Genomic DNA, 25,823 nt, shown 5'->3' with positions numbered 1-25,823 from the left:
GTGAGACGCAGAAGTGGGTGGAGGAGGCCGTATCGTAGCATGAGGTCCAGTTTGCCTCGCTGGAAGCAGAGTTGCTGCTGGTAGTGGAGAGTAATAAAGGACTGAGGTTCATGGTGGAGGAACTGGAGAAGAGGTCACGGCGGCTAAACCTCAGGTTGGTGGGGCTGCCGGAGGGGTTGGAGGGCTCAAAGCTGACCTGTATTGGGAGGGGGCGAAGGGTTTTGCCCCTCTGGTGTTGGATTGTGCGCTCAGGCAAAAGCCAAGGCCGAATGTGCCACTGGGTGGTGATGATCCGCTTTCACAGTTATCAAAGGAAGGAAAGGGTTTTGGAGTGGGTGATAAAGATTCAAAATATTGACTGGGAAGGGAAGACGGTGTTGATATACCAGAACATTGGGACTGAGCTGGCGGCCTTCAACAGGGCAATCCTTCAACAGGATTTGATGCGCGACTGCGGGTAACAATGGACACTTCTTTGACACGCCGGAGCAAGCAGAGGCCTTCATCAGAGAGAAGAAGTTGGGACCACTGTCAAGAGGACTACTTGGGACTCTGTATGAAGGGGGGTGTTTGTAAAATGGACCTATGGTGCTGTGTGTTTTGTTGTGTTATCTTTGCTCTGTTGGGGGTGAAGACGGTAATAAAAAGGGGGTTATGTTTCATTTTGAGGGGAAAGAGAATTGTTGACCTTGCGGGGGCTGGGCATGGTACTGGGAGAAAGGACGTGTTGGCTGCTGTTTGAGAGGATATTGGAGGGGACCCTGCGTGGGGGGCCACTTGCTAGCGAGAGAGAGAGAGAGCGGGGGGTGGCAAGCAAACTGGAGTGAGGAGAGGGGCTGTGACCTGTTGGGCCAAGTTAGGTGGGGCGCAATGGGTCTAGGTGTTTATTTGTGTGGTGGGGGGGTTTAAACTTGCAGTGACCAGTGATCTTTGACACACACGAGGGGTGGGGCTGGTGGCCATCAGGTCAGCCTGGGACCTAAAAATTGTGGTGGGATTGCAATGTGACATGGTTGTTTAAGAAAGGGGCAAAGGATAACCCAGGAAACTACAGACCTGTTAGCTTGACATCAATAGTGGGAAAACTGATGGAGGCCATAATATGCATGGAAAAAAAAATAGGTTAATAGACTGTCAACATGGCTTTATCAAGGGCAGGACATGTCTGACAAATTTAATTGAGTTATTTGACGAGGTGACGAGCAGTGGATGAAGGTAGTGCTATGGATGTTGTATATTTGGACTTTCAGAAAGCATTTGATATGGTGCCACATGGCAGGTTGGTTACCAAATTAAAAATGTTTGGGATTGCTGGGTCCTTGGCAGCATGGATTAGAAGTTGGCTAAGAGATAGGAAACAGAGGGTAGGGATAGATGGGCATTTCTCAGAGGGAGACGAGTTGAAAGTAGTGTTCCCCAGGGCTCGGTGTTGGGACCCTTGCTTTTTCTGATTTATGTAAATGACTTGGAGGTGGATGTTGAGGGTAAAATCTCTAAATTTACAGATGATACTAAGCTAGGGAGAATAGTGAATTGTGAGGATGGCGCTAAGCGACTTCAGAAGGACATTGACAAGTTGGCCAAATGGGCAGACACCTGGCAGATGAATTTCACTGCAGTGAAATGTGAGGTTATGCATTTTGGTAGAAGAAACACGGAGAGACATTATAGGCTCAATGGTACAACTTTGAGGGAGCAGAGGGACCTCGGGGTGCAAGTGCATAATTCTCTGAAAGTGGCCAGGCAAACTGTTGTTAAGAAGGCTTATAGAATCCTTGGGTTTATAAATAGAGGCATAGAGAATAAAAGCAAGGAAGTGATGCTACACCTCTACAAATCATTGGTCAGACCACATTTGGAGTATTGCGAATATTTCTAGGGCCAGAAAGGACTATGTGGAAAGGAACGGGATGGTCTTGCTGTCTATAGTGTGGGAGGTGTTAAATGAAGTGATTTGGGGAGGGGATCATCTCATACAAATCACACATAGAAGGACAGGCCAGGAGGTGGTGGACAAGATTCTGGGTGCAAATGGGGAATATGCGAGCAACCCAACGCCAGAGCTTTGGGCACGCAGGAAGAAACTGCAAATGCAGTTTAACCTACTATCCATGGGCGGGTGGTGTCAGCTATGGCGCTTAAAGGGGACCGTATATGAGTGCGGGGATATGGCTAGCCATCTGTTTGCTCATTGGTTAAGGTGACAGGATGCTGCCAGGGAGATTGTGCAGCTGTGGGAGCTGGTGGGGTGGGTTGGATTCTGGCCCAGAAAAAGTCAATGAGGTATTTTGGTCCTTTTATGAGGGGCACTATAGGTCGGAGCTGCTAGAAGATGAGCAGTTGTTGGAGAGTTTGTAGTTTCCTCGGGTGAGGGAGGAGTTACGGAAGGAATTGGAGGCACCGATGGGGTTGGAGGAGGTCCGCAGGTCCTTGGGGAAAGATGTAGGCAGGGAAGGCACCAGGGCCAGATGGGTTCCCGGTAGAATTCTATAAGAAGTTTGCGGATCAACTGGCCCAATTGGTGCTGAGGATGTTTAAAGGCTCATTGGCGAGAGGTTGTTGCTCAGAGACACTGGGGCAGGCGTCCATCTCCCTCCTTCTGAAGAAAGTCAAGGACCCCACAGAGTGTGGGTCGGACTGCCCAATTTCTCTGCTCAATGTGGATGCCAAACTTTTGGCCAAAGTGTTGCCGTGGAGGTTGGAGTCCTGCCTCTCGGAGGTTGTGGGGGAAGACCAGACGGGATTTGTGAAGGGCAGAAAAATGTTGGCTAATGTGAGGCGGTTACTTAACGTGGTTCTCACACCGGCATTAGGGCCAGACCCGGAAATAATCATATCCCTGGACGAAGAAAAGGCATTCGATAGGGATGAATGGAGCTACCTGTTCGCAGTTCTGGAGAAGTTTGGATCGGTCCTGGGTTTGTGTCATGGGTTATGCTGTGTGTTTGCAAGTGTGCGAATGAACACCGTGAGTTTGGGGTAGTTTAGGCTGTACAGGGAGACTCTATCCCCTCTTTGTTCGTATTGATGATTGAACCATTGGCAATTGCATTGAGGGCCTTGGATAAGTGGAGAAGGATTGTGACGGGGAGACGGATGCGGAGAGTAGATGTATGCAGATGATTTGCTGCTTTACGTAAGGAATCCTGGGCTTGCCATGGGGGATATATTGGGAATGTTGAAGAATACCCTTTGCAGGGTATAAACTGAATGTTGGGAAGAGTGAATAATTTGTGCTTCACCCTTGAAGGGAGGAGCTGGGCTGATGAGGCTGCTGTTCTGTTTGGTTGGGACTAGTTTTTGGTATTTGGGAGTCCAGGTGGCCCGGAGCTGGGTGCGACTTCACATGTTAAATTTTAAGAGCCTGGTGAGTAGGGCACAGTGGATCTGCAGAGGGGACAGCCTTCCATTGTTGTTGGCGGGCTGAATTCAATCTAATAAAATGGGAGGAGGAGCTGGGACCCATTGAGGAGGAGGAGGTGTGGAGCGAGTCCCTTCGTAGGGTGACTGCGATGGCATCCTGCACGAGGTTGAGTTCGATTTGGCTAAAGGTGGTGTTTAGGGCGCACATCACTAGGGCCAAGATGAGTCGGTTGTTTGACCGAGGATAAGTGCGAGCAATTCGCGAGAGAGCCTGCTCAACACACATACATGTTCCGGTCCTGCCCTAATCTAATGAGTTTTTGGGGTCTTTTTTTTTTTAGCACCATATTGACTTGAATGTGGATCGAGAACCATGCCCATTAGTAGCTGTATTTGGGGTGTCGGACCAGCCGGAGCTGAGGACAGGGGTGGTGGTGGGTAATCTGGCATTCGCCTCGTTGCTGGGCCGGCAGCAGATTTTGCTGTGTTGGGAGGCCGGCGACACCACCCAGTGCCGCAGCATGGCTGGGTGATTTGATGGAGTTCTTATACCTTGAGCCGGTCAAGTTCGCGGTGAAGAGGGTGATCGATGGGTTCTATCGTAGATGGTGGTGGTTCGTATTGCACGTTAAGGATCTGGTCACTAAAGGGGGTGGGGGTACTTCAGGTTGTGGGGTATGGTTCTTTGTGTTTGCTTTTCTATTATCTATGTCACTGTGATTGTGATTTTTATAAAATGATAAAATGGTGCTATGATAAAAGTAATAAAAATATTTTTTTTAAAAGCCTGAAAATCTCTTCAACCGAGCTTTTGTTCACCACCTAATTCCCAACAAAAATGACTTGTTCATTTTTTTCTTCCTCTCTGAAGTACCTTCGCTCTTTTTCTGAAGTTATAGAAGTAAATATATTGAGTGTATTCTCACCAAAATTGTGTGCCTCCCAATTCTGTAGAGTGTGCAGAAATTGTTTTTTTGCATACAGAAAAATGGTGTCGATTGTACATGTGGGGCAACACAATGACATATTACCACTTCAGGCACCAGATTACTTAACACACATGCCAATCTAATATAGAATAAAGGATATTGAGCCAAAATGTTTGCATTGAGTGGTTAGGAACTAGAATGCATAGCTTGAGAATGTGGTAGAGGTAGATTCCATCATGGAGTTCAAAAGAGAATTGTGTACTTATCTGAAGAGAGAAGATTTGTACGACTATTGGAAAAAAGCAGGGGTGTGGGACTAGTTGAGCAGCTCTCACAAGGTGCCAACAAGGATTTGAGTAGCCGAATGAGCACCACCACCTGTTTCTGTTCTTGTGATCCCATTAGATCCCATTTAGGGCAGCACGGTAGCATTGTGGACAGCACAATTGCTTCACAGCTCCAGGGTCCCAGGTTCGATTCCGGCTTGGATCACTGTCTGTGCGGAGTCTGCACATCCTCCCCGTGTGTGCGTGGGTTTCCTCCGGGTGCTCCGGTTTCCTCCCACAGTCCAAAGATGTGCAGGTTAGGTGGATTGGCCATGATAAATTGCCCTTAGTGTCCAAAATTGCCCTTAGTGTTGGGTGGGGTTACTGGGTTATGGGGATAGGGTAGAGGTGTTGACCTTGGGTAGGGTGCTCTTTCCAAGAGCCGGTGCAGACTGGATGGGCCGAATGGCCTACTTCTACACTGTAAATTCTATGATCTAGATGTTTTTGACCACTCCCCTGAAATTCATTCCAGCCCCTCTTGCGGTCGGGTACCCTTCAGCGCTCTACTCTAGTACTGTTCAGACAAAGACTTGCAGTCAGCCCCGTGATTCATGTCCCCGGCTGTGGAAACCCTGCACCCCGAGAGCTGCCAGCCAGTCGGAGGCCCCTAGATCAGAGGTGCGTGAAGGTGGAATGGGGTCGCCGGAGCGGTGCATGGAGTCAAGGGAATAGACATCTTTCCCCGCTCCCAACCCCCAGCCTGATGCTGGGTCCCTCAATAGCACTATAGAAAGAGAGTAAACAACAAATAACTGTGGCATTATCTTTTAGACAGAAACCGAACAAGTGGCTAATGGCGATACTTATCTGGGTGATGACGATGATGATGAGGAAGAGGAGGATGATGACCCCGATTTCCGTGAAGATCTGATGTGGAGGGCACAGAAGGAGGAAGCAGATTATGATGATGATTTTTCCGAGTATGATCAGGAGCATATCAAATTCATTGACAATATGCTTATGGGTTCTGGAGCCTTCGGAAAGAAGATCTCTCTGCCTGCTTTCCCACCTAATGATGCCAGCTATGAATGGAAGCCCCCCAAAAAATCTGCATCTGGAAATGGTCATTCCTCCTCTGACGGTGATGAATTTGACTACAGCTCATGGGATGCAATGTGCTACCTTGACCCGAGTAAAGCTACGGATGAGGACGATTTTGTTGTGGGATTCTGGAACCCATCTGAAGAGAACGGAGGCGTCGACACTGGCAAGCAATCCATCTCTTACGACTTGCACACTGAGCAATGCATAGCGGATAAGAGCATCGCCGATTGCGTAGAGGCTTTGCTGGGCTGCTATCTAACCAGCTGTGGCGAAAGAGCTGCCCAGCTTTTCCTCTGTTCATTGGGTTTGAAAGTCCTTCCAGCAGAAGAAAAGCAGGACGGAGAAAATAAGGGGCTGGCTGAGGAACAGTGCACCTTTGATCCAAACAGCCAGGCAGACTCTGAAACTCCACCTTTGTCCACTTTGAAATTTCCTTCTTGCAAAGACCTAGAATATGGACACCTTCAGATTCCTCCAAGATGTATGTTCGACCACCCAGATGCTGACAGGACTCTAGGCCACTTAATATCGAGCTATGAAAACTTTGAGAAGAAAATAAACTATAGCTTCAAGAACAAGGCCTATCTTTTACAGGCATTTACCCATGCCTCCTACCACTACAATACAATTACAGGTAAAGTCCTATTTCTGTAGGCAGCAGAAACTGCTTGAAGCATTTAATCTCATAGCATCTGTGGGGGGGGGGGAAGGGAAGAGAGAGAGTTCACTTTTCAGGATGACGACAATTATGGGAGGCAGTCAAAGACTGGGAAGGCTGGAGATTATGCCATGGGAAGGTGGTGGGGAGGGAGATGCACAATTGAGTGTTCCAGATTCAGTGAGTTCGGGATAATGGAAACAAATCATTGGCAAATGAGACTTTATTGGAGTTTTTGATGTTCTGAAGTTGATGGAATTGGAAGAAAGATGTTGCTGAAATTGACATTTCTGGTCAGAATAACATTGGTGAAAGATGTCAGTAGCAGTGGGAGTGAGATAAAGAGGATATAGGTTTTTAAATATTTTTTTATTCTCCTTTTTCACATTTTCTCCCAAATTTACACCCAACAATAAACAATAATCAGTAATGAATGTAATGTCAATCCCCATATCAATAACAACAATCCCATTCTCCCACCAAACCCTAAACTGTAATTTTCTATGGGCCCGCATGTTAACATAAACAAATGACAAAAAGGAATCAGGAATCACCCATAGTCACCATTAACGCACACCGTCCCCCTCCCCCAACCCTCCCAGCCTGCAACCCCCCCTAATGTTCGACGTGATCCAATTCTCAAAAGTGCATAATGAATAACGCCCATGAATTGTAGAACCCCTTCATCCTTCCCCTCAGTTCAAATTTGACCTTTTCACGCATTAAGAATTCCAGCAGGTCCCCCCGCCACGCCAGGGCACAGGATGGAGAGGTTGATCTCCGCCCTAACAGGATCCGCCTTTGGGCGATCAACGAGGCGAAGGCCACAACATCTGCCTCTGCACCCGTTTCCAACCCCGGCTGGTCCGACACCCCGAATATGGCCTCCCGAGGGCCCGGGTCCAGTTTTATGTTACCACTTTAGAGATTACCTTAAAACACCTCCTTCCAGTAATCCTCCAGCTTTGGACAGGACCAAAACATGAACGTGGTTTGCGGGGCCTCCCCGCAACATTCACCCACATCTTCTACCCCCTCAAAGAGCCGGCTCATCCTCACCCTTGTAAGGTACGCTCTATACACCACCTTCAGCTGTATTAGCCCCAACCTTGCACACGAAGTGGAGGCATTCACCCTCCGGAGCACCTCACACCAGAACCCCTCCTCCATACCCTGTCCCAACTCTTCCTCCCACTTTGCCTTGATCCCTTCTAGTGGCGCCTTCTCCTCCTCCATAAATAGCCCCGTAAACCCTCTTTTCCAGTCCCCCTGTCGTCAGCACCTCCTCCAGCAATGTGGAAGCCGGCTCTACTGGAAGCTCTGTATCTCCTTTCTGGCAAAGTCTCAAACCTGCATGTAACTAAATATGTCCCCCTGCTCCAGCCCATACTTCGCTCCCAGCTCCTTCAATCCCGCAAAACGACCCCCAAGAAATAAATCTTTTAGTGTTCTAATTCCTTTCTCCTCCCATCTCTGAAAATTTCCATCCCACTTCCCTGGCTCAAATCTATGGTTGTCCCGAATCGGCATTTCCCTAACCCTGAGTCCCCAACCCGAAGTGTTGTCAAACTGCCTCCAACTTATCAACAAAGCTATTACTACCGGACTCTCTGAGTATCTCCCCGGGAGCGGCGCTGTGCCTTCAATCCCGACACCCTACACAAACTCTCCTCCATTCTGACGCATTGGGAGTCAACCCCTCTGACCCAGCTCCGTACCTTCTCCACATTCGCCGCCCTGTAATAATACATCAGGTTCGGAAGACCCGAACCCTCTGCCTGCCTTCCTCTCTGTAATAGCACCTTTTTAATTCTGGCCACCTTCCCTCCCAATATGAACGAGGTAATCATCCCTTCAATCTCTCTAAAAAATGCCTTTGGCTGGAAAATCGGCAGGCATTGAAAAATAAACAGGAATCACGGCAGCACATTCATTTTAACCGCCTGTACCCGACCCACCAATGACCGAGGAAGTGGATATGGGGTTTATATAGTTGTCGTGATGGGTAGGACATGGGAATCAAAGATAATCTTCGGTTGGGGCAACCATTTCATGAGGTTATGTAAGATGTAGTTTAGTCTGGGCAAACTGCTTGTGGAAACGGAGTCGTCCAGGTGTGTGAATTTTTGGGTGTACTGTTTCAGTGGGAGAATACCCTGGTTTCTGCAGAATGCCTGTTAACCAGTACAAATTCTATTGTAAAATTCACGGATAGCATTGGTGGACAGAGATGGATGTCATCAGCCTTGGTGTTTAATACTAACCCCATGTGTATGGGGCGGAAGGTAAGACAACCTACATAGGCCCCCGTTATGCCTGTCTTTTTGTGAGTTGTGTGGAACATTCCTTGTTCCAGTAGTCACCTACAATAAAGTCTCGTTTGCCAATGACCCATGTTTCCATTATCCCGAACCCACTTAATCTGGAACTCCTCTGATTACAAATTCCTCTTTCCCACAACTCTTCCACTGTTACATTGATGCCTGTATTGGTGCCACTTCATGTTCTCGTCTGGATCTGGAAAGATTTTGGATGAAAGCTTTGACAAAGGGTTATCTGGACTCTTTTCTCTCCCTACATATGCTGCCAGACCTGCTGAGATTTTCTCTGGGTTCTGGAAAGATTTTATCCATTTTGCTTCCAATTTTCATCCCTCACCTTCACGTGGTCTGCCTCTGACACGTCCCTTCCTTGAACTCTCTGTCTCCATTTCTAGCGATAGACTGACCAATATTAATTACAAACCTACCGATTCCCACAGTTACCTCAACTACAGCTCCTCACATCCTGCTTCCTCGAAGGCCTTCATCGCATTCTCCCAGTTTGTCTGTGTCTGTTGCATCTGTTCAAAAGCAGCACTTCAGGCACGTCTACCTTTTTCCTCAACAGATATCTCCCTCCCCACTGTGGTTGGTGGGGTATTTGACCGTGTCTGACCCATGTCTCACACCTCTGCCCTCACCCCTTCCCCCTCCCTCCTAGAACCATGACAGGATCCCTCTTGTTCACGCTTTTCACCCCACCAGCCTCATCCTCTGCCATTTCCGCCAACTCCAGCATGGTGCCATCACTAAACACACCGACTATTCGCATATTCTGCTACCCTATCTTTGCCACTATTAACACTCTTCAGTCCCTAATGGCACCATTAACTACCCCTTTGTCTCTGTCCATGCCATTTTTGTCAATCGCTCCTTAACTCCGACCTATCACTGACTTTCCATTCTGCCCCACCACCCTCTCCAAGTATATAATGAATCACTTTTCCATCCCTTTTTATTTCTGTAGAAGGGTCACATGGACTTGAAATGTTGACTCTGGTTCTTACGCCACAGATGCTGTCAGACCTGCTGATTTTATCCAGCATTTTCTGTTAGTATTTCAGATTTCCAACATCCACAGTATTTTGCTGTAATGGTATTTGATTCGTTGGTGGAAGTACTGTTCTGAATTAACAGTTGGTCGGCTAGATGAGGGTAGCAGAACAAAGTACCTGGACTTGCATGTGGGAAAATAGTCATTGGAGATTTACCCAAAGTTTATTACCCCACCAGGCATCGATGACCTTATAGAATAATGTATATTCTTAAATACAATGTGATTTTTTGGGGGGGCTGCAGGACCAGATCATGCAAAGGACCACTTTTTCATTGAGGATGAAGAAGGAGCAATTAAAGTTTTAAATGTGCGCGCGGACGTTCGCGTGTGCCCGCGCTGACGTTCGCGTGTGCCCGCGCTGACGTTCGCGTGTGCCCGCGCTGACGTTCGCGTGTGCCCGCGCTGACGTTCGCGTGTGCCCACGCTGACGTATGCATGTGTCCGTGCGGTTTTGTTGTCAGGCCAGCTTTAAAAATCGGAGATTTGGTGGTTCAGATTTTGTAAATCAGAAAAATATCCAAGTTTTTCCTGCAGTAGAAATCTAAGAGAGCATCTTTGGATTTTTCTCTCAAATACTACAATTTTTGTGGAATTAATTAACCTTTTAAGCTCACATATTATTATTCCATTTATAATACCCAGTTATTTCTGTAAAATTCTCTTGTTTTTAAGATTGTTACCAGCGGTTGGAATTCCTTGGAGATGCAATTTTGGACTACCTCATAACCAAGCACCTTTACGAAGATCCCCGGCAGCATTCTCCTGGTGTGCTGACTGACCTGCGCTCAGCTCTTGTGAATAATACCATCTTTGCTTCTTTAGCTGTGAAGTATGACTACCACAAGTACTTCAAAGCAATTTCGCCTGAGTTGTTCCACGTTATAGATGACTTTGTTCAGTTCCAGTTAGAAAAGAATGAGATGCAAGGAATGGACTCTGAGGTTAGTCCCTGCACTCTGATCATCCACTAACCTGGTATTGAACGCGCAGTCACAGGGGGGCATCTGGTGTGAAGGATAATCTGAAAAGTGCTGTACTTGAGCAATCATCTAATTCCATTTTCAAAGACATACTTCCTCTTCAGTGTGTGGCAGAGAAGTGCGCATTGTCACCACGCTCTGTAGATTTTTTTATCTTGGCCTCCTTTTAATTGTTTTTGTGATTGTAAATTTGTACCTCTGCTGCCTTGCTGATCAGTGTTCTATTGCTATTTAATTCGGCCACACTTGGAGTATAATGTTCAATTCTGGTCGCCACACTACCAGTAGGATGTGGAGGCTTTAGAGAGGGTGCAGAAGAGATTTACCAGGACGTTGCCTGGTATGGAGGGCATTAGCTATGAGGAGCGGTTGAATAAAGTTGGTTTGTTCTCACTGGAACGACGGAGGTTGAGGGGCGACTTGATAGAGGTCTACAAAATTATGAGGGGCATAGACCGAGTGGATAGTCAGAGGCTTTTCCCCAGGGTAGAGGGGTCAATTACTAGGGGGCATAGGTTTAAGGTGCGAGGGGCAAGGTTTAGAGTAGATGTACGAGGCAAGTTTTTTTTTTTTTACACAGAGGGTAGTGGATGCCTGGAACTCACTGCCGGAGGAGGTGGTGGAAGCAGGGACAATAGTGACATTTAAGGGTCATCTTGACAAATACATGAATAGGAGGGGAATAGAGGGATACGGACCCAGGAAGTGTAGAAGATTGTAGTTTAGTCATGCAGCATGGTCGGCACGGGCTTGGAGGGCCAAAGGGCCTATTCCTGTGCTGTACTTTTCTTTGTTCTTTGTATTATCAGCATCATAATTTCCCTGGTCAACGTCAGTGAAAATAGTGCCTTCTCAAGTCGGCCTTCATAATTGTAACCCCATATCCCTGGTAAATTGTCACTGCACTATTTTTATTTACTTTGTATATTTTATGATGAGGTACCCAGAGACTCCACCGTATTCAAGAGACACACATTTTCCTTTTAAACAGCAGCTTCCATTGATTCAGGGTAACTTCACAAGGTGTCTCAGAAGTGTAAGGAAAGCAAAAATGGATGGCAAGCAGTGGCTGAGGTGACCAAAATCCTTGATTAAGAACCTGGTTGTTAAGAAAGATCTTAAAAGGAGGAAATGGAGATGGCGAGAAAGAGGGGTTTAAAGAGTAAATTTCAGAATCTGAGGTCTCGGGAGTGGTTGTGTAGGGCTGCCTCTTTTTAAATGGAGGGAGAAGGCAGCACGGTAGCTCATTGGTTAGCACTGTTGCTTCGCAGCACCTGGGTCCCAGGTTCGATTCCCGGCTTGGGTCACTGTCTGTGCGGAGTCTGCACGTTCTCCCCGTGTCTGCGTGGGTTTCCTCCGGGTGCTCCGGTTTCCTCCCACAAGTCCCGAAACACGTGCTGTTAGGTGAATTGGACATTCTGAATTCTCCCTCTGTGTACCCAAACAGGCGCCGAAATGTGGCGACTAGGAGCTTTTCACAGTAACTTCATTGCTGTGTTAATGTAAGCCTACTTGTGACAATAATAAAGATTATGAACAAGAGGCCAGAGTACGAGGAATAAATAGTTCAGGAGGGATTGGATTTGTTTATTGTCACGTGTACCGAGGTACAGTGAAAAGTATTTTTCTGCGAGCAGCTCAACAGATCATTAAGTACATGAAAAGAAAAGGAAATTTAAAAAAATACATAATAGGGCAACACAAGGTACACAATATAAAGAAAAGATAAAAGAGAGGTTAGTAACAATGTTAGTCTTAGAATTCAATTTTAAAAGATTAGAGCAATTGTAAGATAAGTAAAAAGAGGATCTGTTATGGAGAGCTCGCAGAGAGTCGCCGCGCTCTAGCGCCATCTTGTGTATCTGAGGGGTGGTTGTATGGCTGTAAAGGTTACATAAGTACGGTGGGGTGCAGCCATGAAGATGAGCTTACATCCCTGGGAGAAATTAAACTCAACTAATTAATAAATCTGGTCTTATTAGTTAGCCAGGTGGGTTTTTACAATAATTCAGTAGTTTCATTATTATGATCATTATGGTCTTTTAGGGAAGAAAATCTGCCAACCTTACTGGTCCGGTCTATATGTGACTCCAGACCTACAGCAATGTGATTAATTCTTAACTTCCCTCTGAAATGGCCTTGTGAGCCACTCGGTTTTGTCAAACTGCTACAGAATGCACAGTAGTTCACCTACACCGAATAAACTTCAACAATTCCAGAAGTCAAATCACTACTATCGCCACCTCCAGGGCAATAAATGCTGACCCTACCAGCAAAGCTCACATTCCAAGAACAAATTTCAAAAAAAATTAAGTATGCAGAGGTATTAGCCATCCAGAAGTTAATGTAGATCAGCAAGTGTATGATGTAGGGCAAGCTGGATAGGATGCAAGCAGGAGTTTAGGCTGAACTGGAGTTCCCTGGTGAAGACAAAGGCATTGATGAGGGTTTCAGCTACAGGTGGCCTGAGGTGGACGGAGTTATTTATAGTGATAGAAATAGGCACTCTTTGTGATGGAGACCATATGGTTCGTAGACACAACTTGGAATAGTTCACTTCATGTCTTTGGATGTTGAAGCAAAGAAAGACATGCATTTATAAAGCACCTTTTAAGGCGTATGAAATACTTGCCTTTATTAGCCGAGGCGTCGAATATAAGAGCAGGGAGGTTATGATGGTGCTGTATAAAACATTCGTTAGGCCACAGCTAAAGTACTGTGCGCAGTTCTGGTCAGCACACTATAGGAAGGATGCAATTGCACTCGAAAGGGTGCAGAGGAAATTCACCTGGACTGGAGAGTTTCAGCTATGAAGCGAGGCCGGTTAGGCTGGGGTTGTTTCCTTAGAGCAGAGAAGGTTAAAGGAGACCTCATTGAGGTGCACAGCAATACAAGAGACATAGAAGTAAACTATTCCCCTCAGTAGAGGGCTCAATAACCAGCGGGCATAGATTTAGGGTAAGGGATAGGAGATTTAGAGGGAATTGGGGAAATACCTTTTTTTACCCAGAGGGTGGTGGGAATCTGGAACTCGCTGTTTAAAAGGGTGCTAGAGGCGGGAACCCTCCACATTTAGGAAGCATTTAGAACACCATAGTCTACTAGGCTGCAGACCGAGTGCTGGAAAATGGGATTAGAATAGATAGGTGCTTGGTGGCTGACGCAGACACGTTGGACCGAAGGGCCTCGTTCTTTGCTGTAAAACTCTGGCAGGCAGGGGCTGTCAGATTTCAAAGCCAGTATTTCGGACAGTGCAGCACTCCCTCGTTATTGTACTGGCGTGTCGGCCTTGATTTTTGTGCTCAACTCCCAGAGTGGGAATTGAACCCACAACCTTCTGACTCCGAGGCGACTGCATTACTCTCTGAGTCACCGCATATGTGTGGAAGAGGCAGCTGCCAAATGTAGACCTTTGGATAAAATCTAGAGGCAACAGAACAGGAATGAGAGAAAAGATGTTGTGACTATCATTGGATCAATAAAGGTGAAGCCAAGAAAGGGTAGTTGAAATGGCTGGGGCAACAGACAATTGTCAAGGAAACTGGTACGGTTCACTATGTGAAAGGTTGCAAAATCCTCTTTGGATTGGATTGGATTTGTTTATTGTCACGTGTACCGAGGTACAGTGAAAAGTATTTTTCTGCGGGCAGCTCAACAGATCATTAAGTACATGGGACGAAAAGGGAATCAAAGAAAATACATAATAGGGCAACACAAGGTATACAATGTAACTACATAAGCACCGGCATCGGATGAAGCATACAGGGTGTAGTGTTAATGAGGTCAGTCCATATGAGGGTCATTTAGGAGTCTGGTAACAGCGGGGAAGAAGCTGTTTTTGAGTCTGTTTGTGTGAGTTCTCAGACTTCTGTATCTCCTGCCCGATGGAAGAAGTTGAAAGAGTGAGTAAGCCGGGTGGGAGGGGTCTTTGATTATGCTGCCCGCTTTCCCCAGGCAGCGGGAGGTCTAGATAGAGTCAATGGATGGGAGGCAGGTTCGTGTGATGGACTGGGCAGTGTTCATGACTCTCTGAAGTTTCTTGCGGTCCTGGGCCGAGCAGTTGCCATACCAGGCTGTGATGCAGCCAGACAGGATGCTTTCTATGGTGCATCTGTAAAAGTTGGTATGGGGTAATGTGGACATGCCAAATTTCCTTAGTTTCCTGAGGAAGTATAGGCGCTGTTGTACTTTCTTGGTGGTAGTGTCGACGACAAATGGACCAGGACAGATTTTTTGGAGATGTGCACCCCATGAAATTTGAAACTGCTAACAATCTCCACCTCGGCCCCGTTGATGCTGATAGGGGTGTGTACAGTACTTTGCTTCCTGAAGTCAATGACCAGCTCTTTAGTTTTGCTGGCATTGAAGGAGAGATTGTTGTCGCTGCACCACTCCACTAGGTTCTCTATCTCCCTCCTGTATTCTGACTCGTCGTTATTTGAGATTCTTGCCCTTGGTCTTCCCTCCCCCAAAACAATGACGTTGAATAAAATGCAGAATATAAAAGTGTCAACTTCTGAAAGCTACCACTGCGTATTATCTATTGTGAACCATGTCAACGCCTTAAGTTGATGAATTAACTGCATATTTTGGTTTATTACCTGTGGTGCCTTTGGTAATATGTCATTGGAGAGAGAGGTTAGTGAGGAAAGTTGATAGAATGCCCTTAGCTGATGGTCCCGCCCAAAATTCTTTGTGTTGATGAGCTATCAGTGCACTGAAGGCGATTGAACAGCTTCGTACTGTTTTCAAGAAAGTTCTTCTGGAATATTTAATACAGTCTTTTTTTATTATTAAAAGCTAAGAAGATCTGAAGAAGATGAAGAAAAGGAAGAAGACATTGAGGTTCCAAAGGCCATGGGAGATATCTTTGAGTCTCTTGCCGGTGCCATCTATATGGACAGCAGGATGTCCTTGGAAACAGTTTGGCAAGTCTATTACCCCATGATGAGACCCTTGATAGGTAGCCCTCCTTATTGTTATCCTCCCCTCACCCATTTCCTTGTTGTCTTGACTAAGTTACTAATGCCTTGTGATGTCGTACTTCACGTTGCAGAGAAATTTTCAGCCAACGTACCGCGCTCCCCTGTTCGTGAGTTGTTGGAGATGGAGCCAGAGACGGCCAAGTTCAGGTAAGGATTGAGCAAAATGTTCACAAGTGTGATGGAGAAGAATTGGCTCGGAAAGCAGACAGCTGGAAACATTCAGCAGACACGTCGACATTTGAAAGAGTGGATCACGTTTTGGGTGAAACCATCAGATAGAGGGTTGCACCCAAATCGTCCGTTTCTTTCTCTTCTGAATGTTGTGCTTGTTTTTATTGTTGTTTCAGTTTAGCTCCTTCAAAGTCCATTGGACTCTGGAAAAAGGGAAGTTAAACAAAAATACAGCTTTTACCTGAACTTTAAAAGAATGGACAAATATAAATATCTAACTTGCGCCAGAAGAGAACACTTAAAAAGCAGCAAAACAGCATTCTCCTGATGAGTTTCCCAGGTTATTGGGGTTTAAGTATATCCTACCTGCACACATAGAAAAGAAAGCAATAATGACCTTTGCACAATACTTTAGCTAAGTTGTGGTTAGTGCATTTTGATCATGTCATTGAGATTTGATATAACGGAAATGGAAAGTGTTGGGCAGATTACCACGGGTGAGAGATATTGTGAGGAGACTTAAGACGGTTTTTTTTCTTCAATTGGCGTAGGCATCACTGGCTGGCCAACATTTTTCTTTTCGTCCATGCCTAATTGTCCCTGAGAACATATTGGTGAGCTGCCTTATTGATCCGCTGAATTGAATGTGGTGTGGGTATTTGCGCAGTGCTGTTCATGAGTTCCAGGATTTTGACCCAGCAACAATGAAGGTTTGGTGGTATAGTTCCAACTCAGGATGGTGTGTTGTTTTGAGGGGAATTTGCACGTGGTGGTGTTGGCCATACAATGCTGCCCTATCTTTCTAGGTGGTAACAGTTGTGTGTTTGGAAGGTGCTGTTGTAGAAATCTTGGTGACTTGCTGTCGAGCATCGATGTTGCTACCCAGCTGCCACTGTTCATCGGTGGTGAAGGGAGTGGATATTGAAGGCAGTCGATGTGGTGCCAATCAAGAGGGCTGCTTTGTCCTGGCTGGTGTTGAGCTCCTTGAGTGTTATTGAAACTGCACTCAACCAGGCAGGTGTTAGAGTATTCCAGCACATTGCTGACTTGTGTATTGTAGATGGTGGACAAGCTTTAGGAAATCAGGTGGTGAGCTATTCTCCGCAGAATTCCCAGCCCCTGACCTGGTCTTGTAGCCACCGTATCTCTGTGGCTGATCCAGTTGAGTTTCTGGTCAATGGTAACCCCCGGGATGTTGGTAGTGGGGGAGTTAGTGTTGGTAATGCTAGTCGATGTTAAGGAGAGATGGTTGGATTCTCTCTCATTGGAGATGGCCATTGCCTGGCACTTGTGTGGTGTAAATGTTACTTGCCATTTATCAGCTCAAGCTTCAATGGGGCCCAGGTCTTGCTAAATCTGAGCACTGACTGCTGATACTGAACATTGTACAATCTGCTAACATCCTCGCTTCTGTTGTTGGATGGAAGGGGGGTGTCATTGATGAAGCAGCTGAAGATGGTTGGGCCGAGGACACTACCCTGAGGAACCTCTGCATCGATGTTCTGGGATTGAGATGATTGACCTTCAACAACCACCACTATCTTCCTTTATGCTAATAATAATAATCTTTATTATTGTCACAAGTCGGCTTACATTAACACTGCAATGAAGTTATGGTGAAAATCCCCTAGCCGCCATATTCCGGCGCCTGTTCGGGTACACGGAGAATTTAGAATGTCCAATTCACGTAACAAGCACGTCTTTCGGGACTTGTGAGAGAAAACCAGAGGAAACCCACGCAGACACAGGGACAACATGCAAACTCCGCACAGACAGTGATCGAACACAGGATCCTGCCGCTGTGAAGCAACAGTGCTAACCACTGTGCTGCCCAATCACTATCATGCTAGGTGCGACTCCAACGAGCAGAGAGTTTTACCCGATTCCCACCGACTGCAATTTTGCTCAGGCTCTTTGCTGCCATATTCGATCAAAAGCTGCTTTGATGTGAAGGGCAGCCACCCTCACCTCTGCGGTTCAGCTCTTTATCCAGCTCTTTTTGAACCAAGGCTGTGATGAAGTCGAGCTGAGAGGCCCTGGCAGACCCAAACTGAACTTCAGTGGGTAAGTTATTGCTGAGTAAGTATTCCTTGATAGCTCTGTCGACGACCTCGTCCATCACTTTGCTGACGACCAGGAGTCGATTGATAGGGCAGTAATTGGCTAGGTTAGATTTGCCCTGCTTTTTGTGTACAATATTTAACCTGGGCAGTTTTCCATGTTGCTAGTGTTGCAGCTGGACTAGAACAGCTTGCCTAAGGACGCAACTAGTTCTGGGGCACAATTAAGTCCTATTGCTGGAATGTTGCCAGGGCTCATGGCCTTTGCCACGGTCTCCGGCAGTTTCTTGATGTCACGCAGAATAAATTGAATTCAGTGAAGATTGGCATCTGTGATGCTGGGGACCCCGGGTGAAGACCTAGCTGGATCATCCACTCTGCAGCTCTGGCTGAAGATTGTTGCAAATTACATTTGCACTGATGTGCTGGGGATATTTGTAGAGCCTGCTCCCCCAGTGAGTAGTTTAACTGTCCACCACCATTCACGACTGGATATGGCATGACTGCAAGAGCTTAAATCTGATCCATTGGTTGTGGGATTGCTTAGCTCTGTCAATTCCTTGCTGCTTTTGCTGTTTGGTATGTAAGTAGCCCTGTATTGTAGCTTCCCAGCTTGACTCTTCATTTTCAGGTCTGCATGGTGCTGTTCCTGAATTGCCCTCCTGCACTTAATTGAACCAGGGTTGATTGCTGGTTTGATGGTAATGGTAGAGTTGGGCATATGCCTGGCCATGAGGTTACAGATTGTGGTTATACATAATTCTGCAACTGCTGATGGCCCACAGCACATCATGGATGTCCAGTTTTGTGTTGCTGATCTGTTCGAAATCTATCATGGTGATAGTGCCACATAACATGCTGGATATCCTCAATATGAAGATAGGACTTGTCTCCTCAAGGACTGCAGTCGTCACTCCTACCAAAACTGCCATGGACAGATGCATCTGCGTCGGGTAGATTGTTGAGGACAAGCTCAAGAAGCTGTTTCCTTCCTGTTGGTTCCCTTACCGAATAGTCCCAGTCTATTTTCATTGGAACTGAGGAGATTAAGGATCAACCCGATAGACATTATGCTAAAACCGGATTGATCGCTTTCACCGGTTTGCAAGATGGTTAGGAAGAGGACACAAGTTTAACATAAGCACAAAGAATTAGAGGAGCATGGAAAATATTCAGAGATTGGTTGGAATGTGGAATACTCTCCTGCTAGCTGTTTCAGTTGAGTTCTTATTTCTTCGACACACCCTCTTGAAGAAGACGTTTATTGGAGAATAGGAGAGCCAGCGGGAGAGTTGGATTAAGTTAGCCTGCGGGGGGAATGTTTTGACCAAGAGGCCTGCAACTGTGGTTCAGCACCGATTCGAAGTGTAGTCGTGGGTGTGAATTTTCATCATGTGCTCACTCGAACCTTAGAGCATAAAAACATCCAGCAGTTCAGTCATAGTTTTTTACAAAATCTTACTTAGTTATGTGCAGCGAGCATTTTGAGCCATCAGTTACTCCAATTTGATGCTTAAAGCACTAATACTGGCACTGGAGGAATTTGAGTAGATTAATTAAATGTATTCCACAAAAATACATTAGTTTCAATGTTTTTTTAAAAACGTTTTCCAGCATATAAAATATGCTGAGTGATGGCATTGGGCAGCCCAGACTGCTGAGTCATGTGCTTATAACTGGGGAGCACAGATTTGAGATGGGAATGTGTTGGCAGTTCAATTAAATGCACAAAATAAAATGATATCTTTCATAAGACGAGAATAAATTTCGAAGAACTGATAATTGTGGAAAAGTGCAGCAAAAAAGGTTATTTGACCTTTTACCATTTGCATTCCCGTCTCTCTCGGGTGTCCGTTGAACTACTGTTAGGTTTAATACCTTCTGTCTTTGTTTCAAATTTCTGACCAGCTTTTCTTCTACCTCGCTTGTCCACTCCAAAGCGTTCAGGAACCATTGTAATCTTTTTCCTAATGATTTACCCATGTCAGCAGTCTAGCGAGTAGGTGGAATTCCCTCATGGAGCAGAACCAATGTTTCAAAATAGTGCATCTGGAGGGAATGTACCAGTTTAGCAGAAAGCTAGATTTCTAACCTATCATTTTATATATTTTTCTGATGATTTAATGCATGCTTTTTGCACTGCCAGCTGTTGATGTTTATGCATTTTTTATGTAATTTATTTTGAAATGTGTGATCAGGATTATAAATCTTGTGATAGTCAATTTTACGTGATTTAAGGTGGAAGGGATGTTAAACTGATCATTCTCAACTCCATTGAAATGTTGATTTTTTTTTTGTTTGTTTGGCTGAAGCGTCCCATTCAATGTTTTTTTAAAAATTGCCAATTCCCTTGTTCCTAAAGCCCTGCCGAAAGAACGTACGATGGCAAAGTCCGCGTCACAGTGGAGGTGGTCGGCAAAGGGAAATTCAAAGGTGTCGGCCGCAGTTACAGGATTGCCAAGTCCGCAGCCGCTCGGAGAGCACTGCGGAGCCTGAAGGCAAATCAACCTCCGATACAGAACAGCTGAGGGCCATCCTGCCTCCCACCCTCCAGGCCAGCCCAGCCCGCACCTCTTCAGCTCACCTGGGGTAACACCAAGCAAGACTCGGTCAAGTCAAGAATGAGCCAGTCATTCTATGAAGGTGTAAAGTGTTTGTACTACAGTAGTATAATTTAGGATTAATCGTAGTATATAGTAAGTTCTTGCGCGAACACAATCCTTGCCCCCCCCCCCTCCTCTTTTGCTAGATTAATCACGAGAGTGCTTTATATTCATTTTGCAAGCATTTTAACAGTTGTCAGGTCTCCTTATAATGTTTACTTAATTTTTTTATTAAATAGAAACTTTTGCTTGTTGTTTAGTGAGCCAGGAAGCTTATGCTGGAAAGTGATTAGTTATTAGATTGCACATTTTTACTAATCTTGAAATTCTCAACCTGTGCACTAGTGCCAGTCCAGCCACAATGTGTAAAACTGTCGTGTATGAGCTGGTAAGAGCGAGCGAGTGTGCCAGTATTGTCCTGTTTCCTTGTCATCCTTTCACATTTTGAGATGGCATTTCCAATCCTTGTTTTGCACTTAATTTAAATAGGAACAGGTTTCACTTAAATCAACTGGCATTTTCAGTAGCATTTGTTCAACTTGATGCCACATATGAGTCTCTTGCATTTAATCAAAAGGGTTTTGCCTTAATTGAAAGTGACCCCACTTGTTTTGTTTTCCTGAACCTTTTGATACATTTCTATAGCTGATTTTACATTCCCATATGATGCACGTTGTATGATACAAACTACAGCCCTTGACTGACCTCTTTTAGAGCTGGGGCTGTGTAACTTATTGCAGAGCTTAGAGGTAGCTGCACATATATTTTAATACAGATAAGATGGTTCCAGATACTTAGAGTCAAAGCGTTGAAAATTTTCTTTGACACACAAAGTAGCTTAATTTACACTATGTGGTCTTTGGGGAAAGCGTGCATTGTGCTACGATGCGAGTGCGGTGCTTCCAAACACGAGCAGTCTGGAGTAGGTGGTGCAGTACAGAAACTGTCACTAATGATACAGTAACTTTAGACATATCATTCAAAAATATGCTGCAGAATTTTGTAAGAAAAAGTGAAAGGTTTTTTATTAATATGAGCACCTTTCCCTTTCTAAGGGGTGGGGAAAATGTACGCGCGCATGCACATACAAATGCGCACACGGCACACACACACCGCACGTAGATGTAGAAAAAGAGCAGACAGACACACACAACACATGCACACGACTATCCTCAGTGTCTGCCTATAGCACCTAACAGTTGACTTTTACACCAAAGCTATGTGTTTGCGAGGAAGCTGCATTCATGTTCCACCGTTTTCATTTGTTTTTCTCTTAAAATGCGGCGCAGGCAAGGAAAAGAAAATCCTGTGACAAATGACGATCATGTTTAATCAGTCTTCAGCGTACAAGCTTTTAAAGAGAGGATGCATCCTACTTGGCTCAGCTCAAAATAGTAGTTATGTTTTCAGTAGATACCAATTAGGCGTTCTTCCCTTTGAATACCTCAGTTCTTATTTGCATGCATTTTTGATTTCTCGTTTTTATTTGGTGCTATGTTTTTATATATTATGCTTGAAATGTTTAAAAAAAAAAAAAAAAATTGTTTTTGCACTGTAACTATAATACCTCTTTTAATTTACCTTTTTAAAAAAAAATTACACTCGGGAGTTTCTTCCCGATGCTCTCTAGATAATCATTTCAAGTAACATGCAGTTGTCACCCACCCCGTCCACCATGATGTACTTCAAATTTTGAGAGCTGGCTTTTATTTTTGTCATTGCTCTCTTGAATCAGAGATGGAAGAAATTTGAGACACGTATGTTGAGGTGTTCAGTTCTTGCATCCCATTCGTTCATTTTATTTGGAACAGTAAACCTTTTAGCCTGTCAACTCGACAATATTAAATGGGTACTACTTTAATGTATAAGCTGAAAAAATGAGTGTGATTAATTTTGAAAACTGCTGTCATATGCATATTGTCTTACTGATTGGCGTAAGCTCGTTTTGATCTGCAACATGATCCAGAAGATGGACTTGTACCTGTTTCCACATTCTGTTGTTGCCCTAATTTTTTTTTTTCCCCAGAAAGATCTCTCTGCGGGTGTAGACCAGGACAAGCGCTCATCTTTATATATATCTTTTTTTAATTTACTTGGCAAGAAATGCTGCAAAAGATTTGACATCAAGCAATGTGCCACCAGTTTGCGAGTATTTCCAGTATTAACAGTGCATCACACTTTAAATAGAAATCAACAGAAGTGTGGGGTATTTCTGGCATGTACATTCATGAAACCATATTTTTCACTAACTTAGCCATCTACATTTACTAAAGTCCTAATCAATGCTGCAATTATTTCCTCCTTGTCTTTTTCGAGGCACAAAACACAATTCCTCTTTTGTCCCCGTTGCTGTTGTATACATGTAGCACGATTTAAGCATTGCACTCGGCACCATGCTTTACCTCATTTCAAACGAGAAATGTATATGCTAATATGCTTAACAGAAAAAAAGATTTGTTTTATTTTCGGTTTGGGCCTTGCTGCTGTTATAACTGCAAAGGTTTTTTTTTGTAAAAAGGTGATTAACTTGCTATCTATTGTGTGCCTGCAGTCCCTCACTCACTGTACAACACATGACTTTAATGCACTCGAACTTCATTGCAACAGCGGGTCAGCAGCAGCGGCAGAAACTTTGTTTTGTAGGTATTTTGTAGCAGAATGATAACTGTGACTTATTAAAGGAAGAAGCGAAAAAGTGCGTGTTTGCGAGGCGTTTGAGTATTTGCGGGCGTTTGCTGTACTGTAAATAGTGTGATTTTAAAGCACCTGTAGCAGAATGGGAGTGGATACGAAATGTATTGAATCTAAATTAAGTGCGTCATCACATGCTGCAGCAGTCTTTAAGGGACATAGAATATATCTCATTCATACTGTAACTCGCTGCAGAGATTTGCATTCTGCACCTTATGGATCACAATTTTACCTTTTAATAGTTTCTTTTTGTAATTGTAGCTGAATATCTACAATAAAGTATGGTCTGGTTGTTCATTATCTTTGAGCCTTGAAGTTTCATTGTATGTTTTAAAATTAATTTTTGAGTGAATTTTTGTGCTGGAACATGTGGAATTTACAGCCCAGAAACCAGCCATTCAGTCCACTGGGTGCTAAAGCTCCACACAAACCTCCTAGTACCTACCTTCCTCTAACCTTATCAACATGACTTTCTATTCCTTACTTCCTCATGCAGTCTGGTTTCCATCTGTGTTATTCGCCTTCTAGTAGTAAGTTCACATTCTTTAATTTTATTTAGCTCCTTCAAGAGCTTCCTTTCCACAATGGCGTCACCCCATACCCCCAATCTGCTCCCCATGGGTGTTCCCTCCATCAAGACCTCAGCCCACTGAACTTTGCCTCCCCTCCTTAAAATGAGACAACCCTGCATTTATTTGTCTTGGATTCTGGACTCAAAACGTGGGGATTGCTGGTAGTCCTGGTCACTGCTGCCACTGGCATTGCCGGCAACTCTGATGCACTATGTCCATTTGACGGGGGCGGAGTCCTGTCTCCAGACAATTAGTGGTCCTGAATGTTAAGTGACTGTGGGGCTGCTGCAAGTGACCGGAAACCCGCCATCCAAAGAATCATAGAATTTACAGTGCAGAAGGAGGCCATTCGGCCCATCGAGTCTGCACCGACCCACTGAAAGAGCACCCTACTTAAGCCCCCGCCTCCATACTATCCCAGTAACCCCATCTGACCTTTTTGGACACTAAGGAGAAATTTATCATGGCCGATCCACCTAATCTGCACATCTTTGGACTGTGGGAGGAAACCGGAGCACCCGGAGGAAACCCACGCACACACTGGGAGAACGTGCAGACTCCGCACAGGTAGTCACCCAATACCGGAATTGAACCCGGGTCCCTGGAGCTGTGAGCCAGTCGTGCTAACCACCATGTCGCCCCAATGCTTCTGGATCATAAAATTAAACTCAGGGACGCCGAACAAGACAGCAGCAAACTAAATAAAGTGAAGTAAGATAAAACGTCTTTTGCGTTACACTACAATAAATAAACATGAACGTCAATGCAAAATGTTGAAAATGCCAATAAAAATGTTTTTTAAAGAATAAAATTAAACTGATATGCCTGGGAGATATATTGGAATGGCACAGATATTTCTGACTTCCACTCTTACGCTGGAGTCACTCTTACGCTGGAGTCAGAGAAGCAGTAGAATGCCAATGTCAAATAACCCTCTCCCGCTCTTCACACGTCTTAAATAACAAATGTTATTTCATCGCTTATAGTGTGGCATGATACAGGGTGGCTATGGATGTTTCCCCTTTTGGTGAGTCTAAAATGAGATGACAATCTCAGGACAATGGGTGGGCCAAGTAAGACGGGTGAGGAATTCCTTCGCTCAGAAGGTGGTGAATCTTTGGAATTCGGTGTTCCAGGCACTGTGAACGCTCAATCACTGAGCAGGTTCAAGACCAAAATCAGTAGATTTCTGGAGACCAATGACAACAGGGATATATATGAAGATAGTGCAGGGTGACTTTGCGGCGCCTGATCAGCCATGATTAAATTCAGTGCTGCAGCAGGCTCAATAGGCTGAATGGCCTACTCCTGTTCCTGTGTTCTTAAGCCACCAAACTACTAATGTGGCTCCAGTAGTGTGCCTCAGTGATGTATGAAGTAATATCATACAAGAGATATTTATGGTTTGTTACTCCACATTCTCTCGGAGGGTAGTGAATCCGTGGAATTCTTTACCACACAGCACTGTAGAGGCAGGGTTGTTAAGTATATTCAAGGCTGAGATAGACAGATTTTTAATCCGTAAGAGAATCGTGGGTTATGGGGATAAGGCGGTACGGTGGAGTTCAGGATTATCAGATCAGTCACGATCTCATTGAATGGTGGAGCAGTCTCGATGGGCCGAATGACCTATGTCTTATGGTCACATTCCTCCAATTCTGGCCTCTTGCACATCCCCAATTTTCTTTGCTCCTGTCGTATCAGCCGTGTCTTCAGCTGTACTGGCCTTGGCTGTGGAAGGTCCCTTTGCCTCTTATCCTTTAAGACGCTTCTTCAAAATTACCTCTGTCCCCAAACTTATTGTCTCCCGTCTCAATATCTCCTTCCGAAACACGGTGTCAATCTTCTCTCCTGTGAATCATGAACCTGTGATACACTTTGGACCACATTACTTCATTAATGCAAGTTATTATTGAGTCTTTTGCCTTTTACTGGAATAAACAATGGTAACCAGTTCCCAGAATCGAACAAATAATATAAACCCAGCTAAAGAGTTTGAATTGACATGATCAAGTCACTAAAGTGTGTAATAAAAACAAAATGCTAGAAATACTCAGCAG

At 44.9% G+C, this 25,823-nt stretch overlaps 1 protein-coding gene across 8 annotated transcripts in view; it reads left to right on the top strand.

Moving 5' to 3' along the window:
* The window catches only part of dicer1 (dicer 1, ribonuclease type III), a 178,682-nt gene extending 155,191 nt beyond the window's left edge, over window positions 1-23,491 (top strand). For all 8 annotated transcript variants that reach the window (XM_072494192.1, XM_072494186.1, XM_072494193.1 and 5 more), the window contains 5 exons: window positions 5,393-6,299; window positions 10,374-10,642; window positions 15,482-15,644; window positions 15,738-15,813; window positions 20,260-23,491. In XM_072494192.1, coding sequence (XP_072350293.1) covers window positions 5,393-6,299; window positions 10,374-10,642; window positions 15,482-15,644; window positions 15,738-15,813; window positions 20,260-20,425 — 1,581 coding nt within the window. In that variant the 3' untranslated portion in view covers window positions 20,426-23,491. The remainder of the gene's footprint in view (window positions 1-5,392; window positions 6,300-10,373; window positions 10,643-15,481; window positions 15,645-15,737; window positions 15,814-20,259) is intronic.
* Window positions 23,492-25,823: the final 2,332 nt, after the last annotated feature.

The sequence above is a fragment of the Scyliorhinus torazame genome, chromosome 2 (genome assembly GCF_047496885.1).
Source record: "Scyliorhinus torazame isolate Kashiwa2021f chromosome 2, sScyTor2.1, whole genome shotgun sequence".
Classification (NCBI taxonomy): Eukaryota; Metazoa; Chordata; class Chondrichthyes; order Carcharhiniformes; family Scyliorhinidae; genus Scyliorhinus; species Scyliorhinus torazame.
The sequence above is the reverse complement of the archived record's forward strand: the minus strand, read 5'-3'. Positions and strand labels throughout refer to the sequence as shown.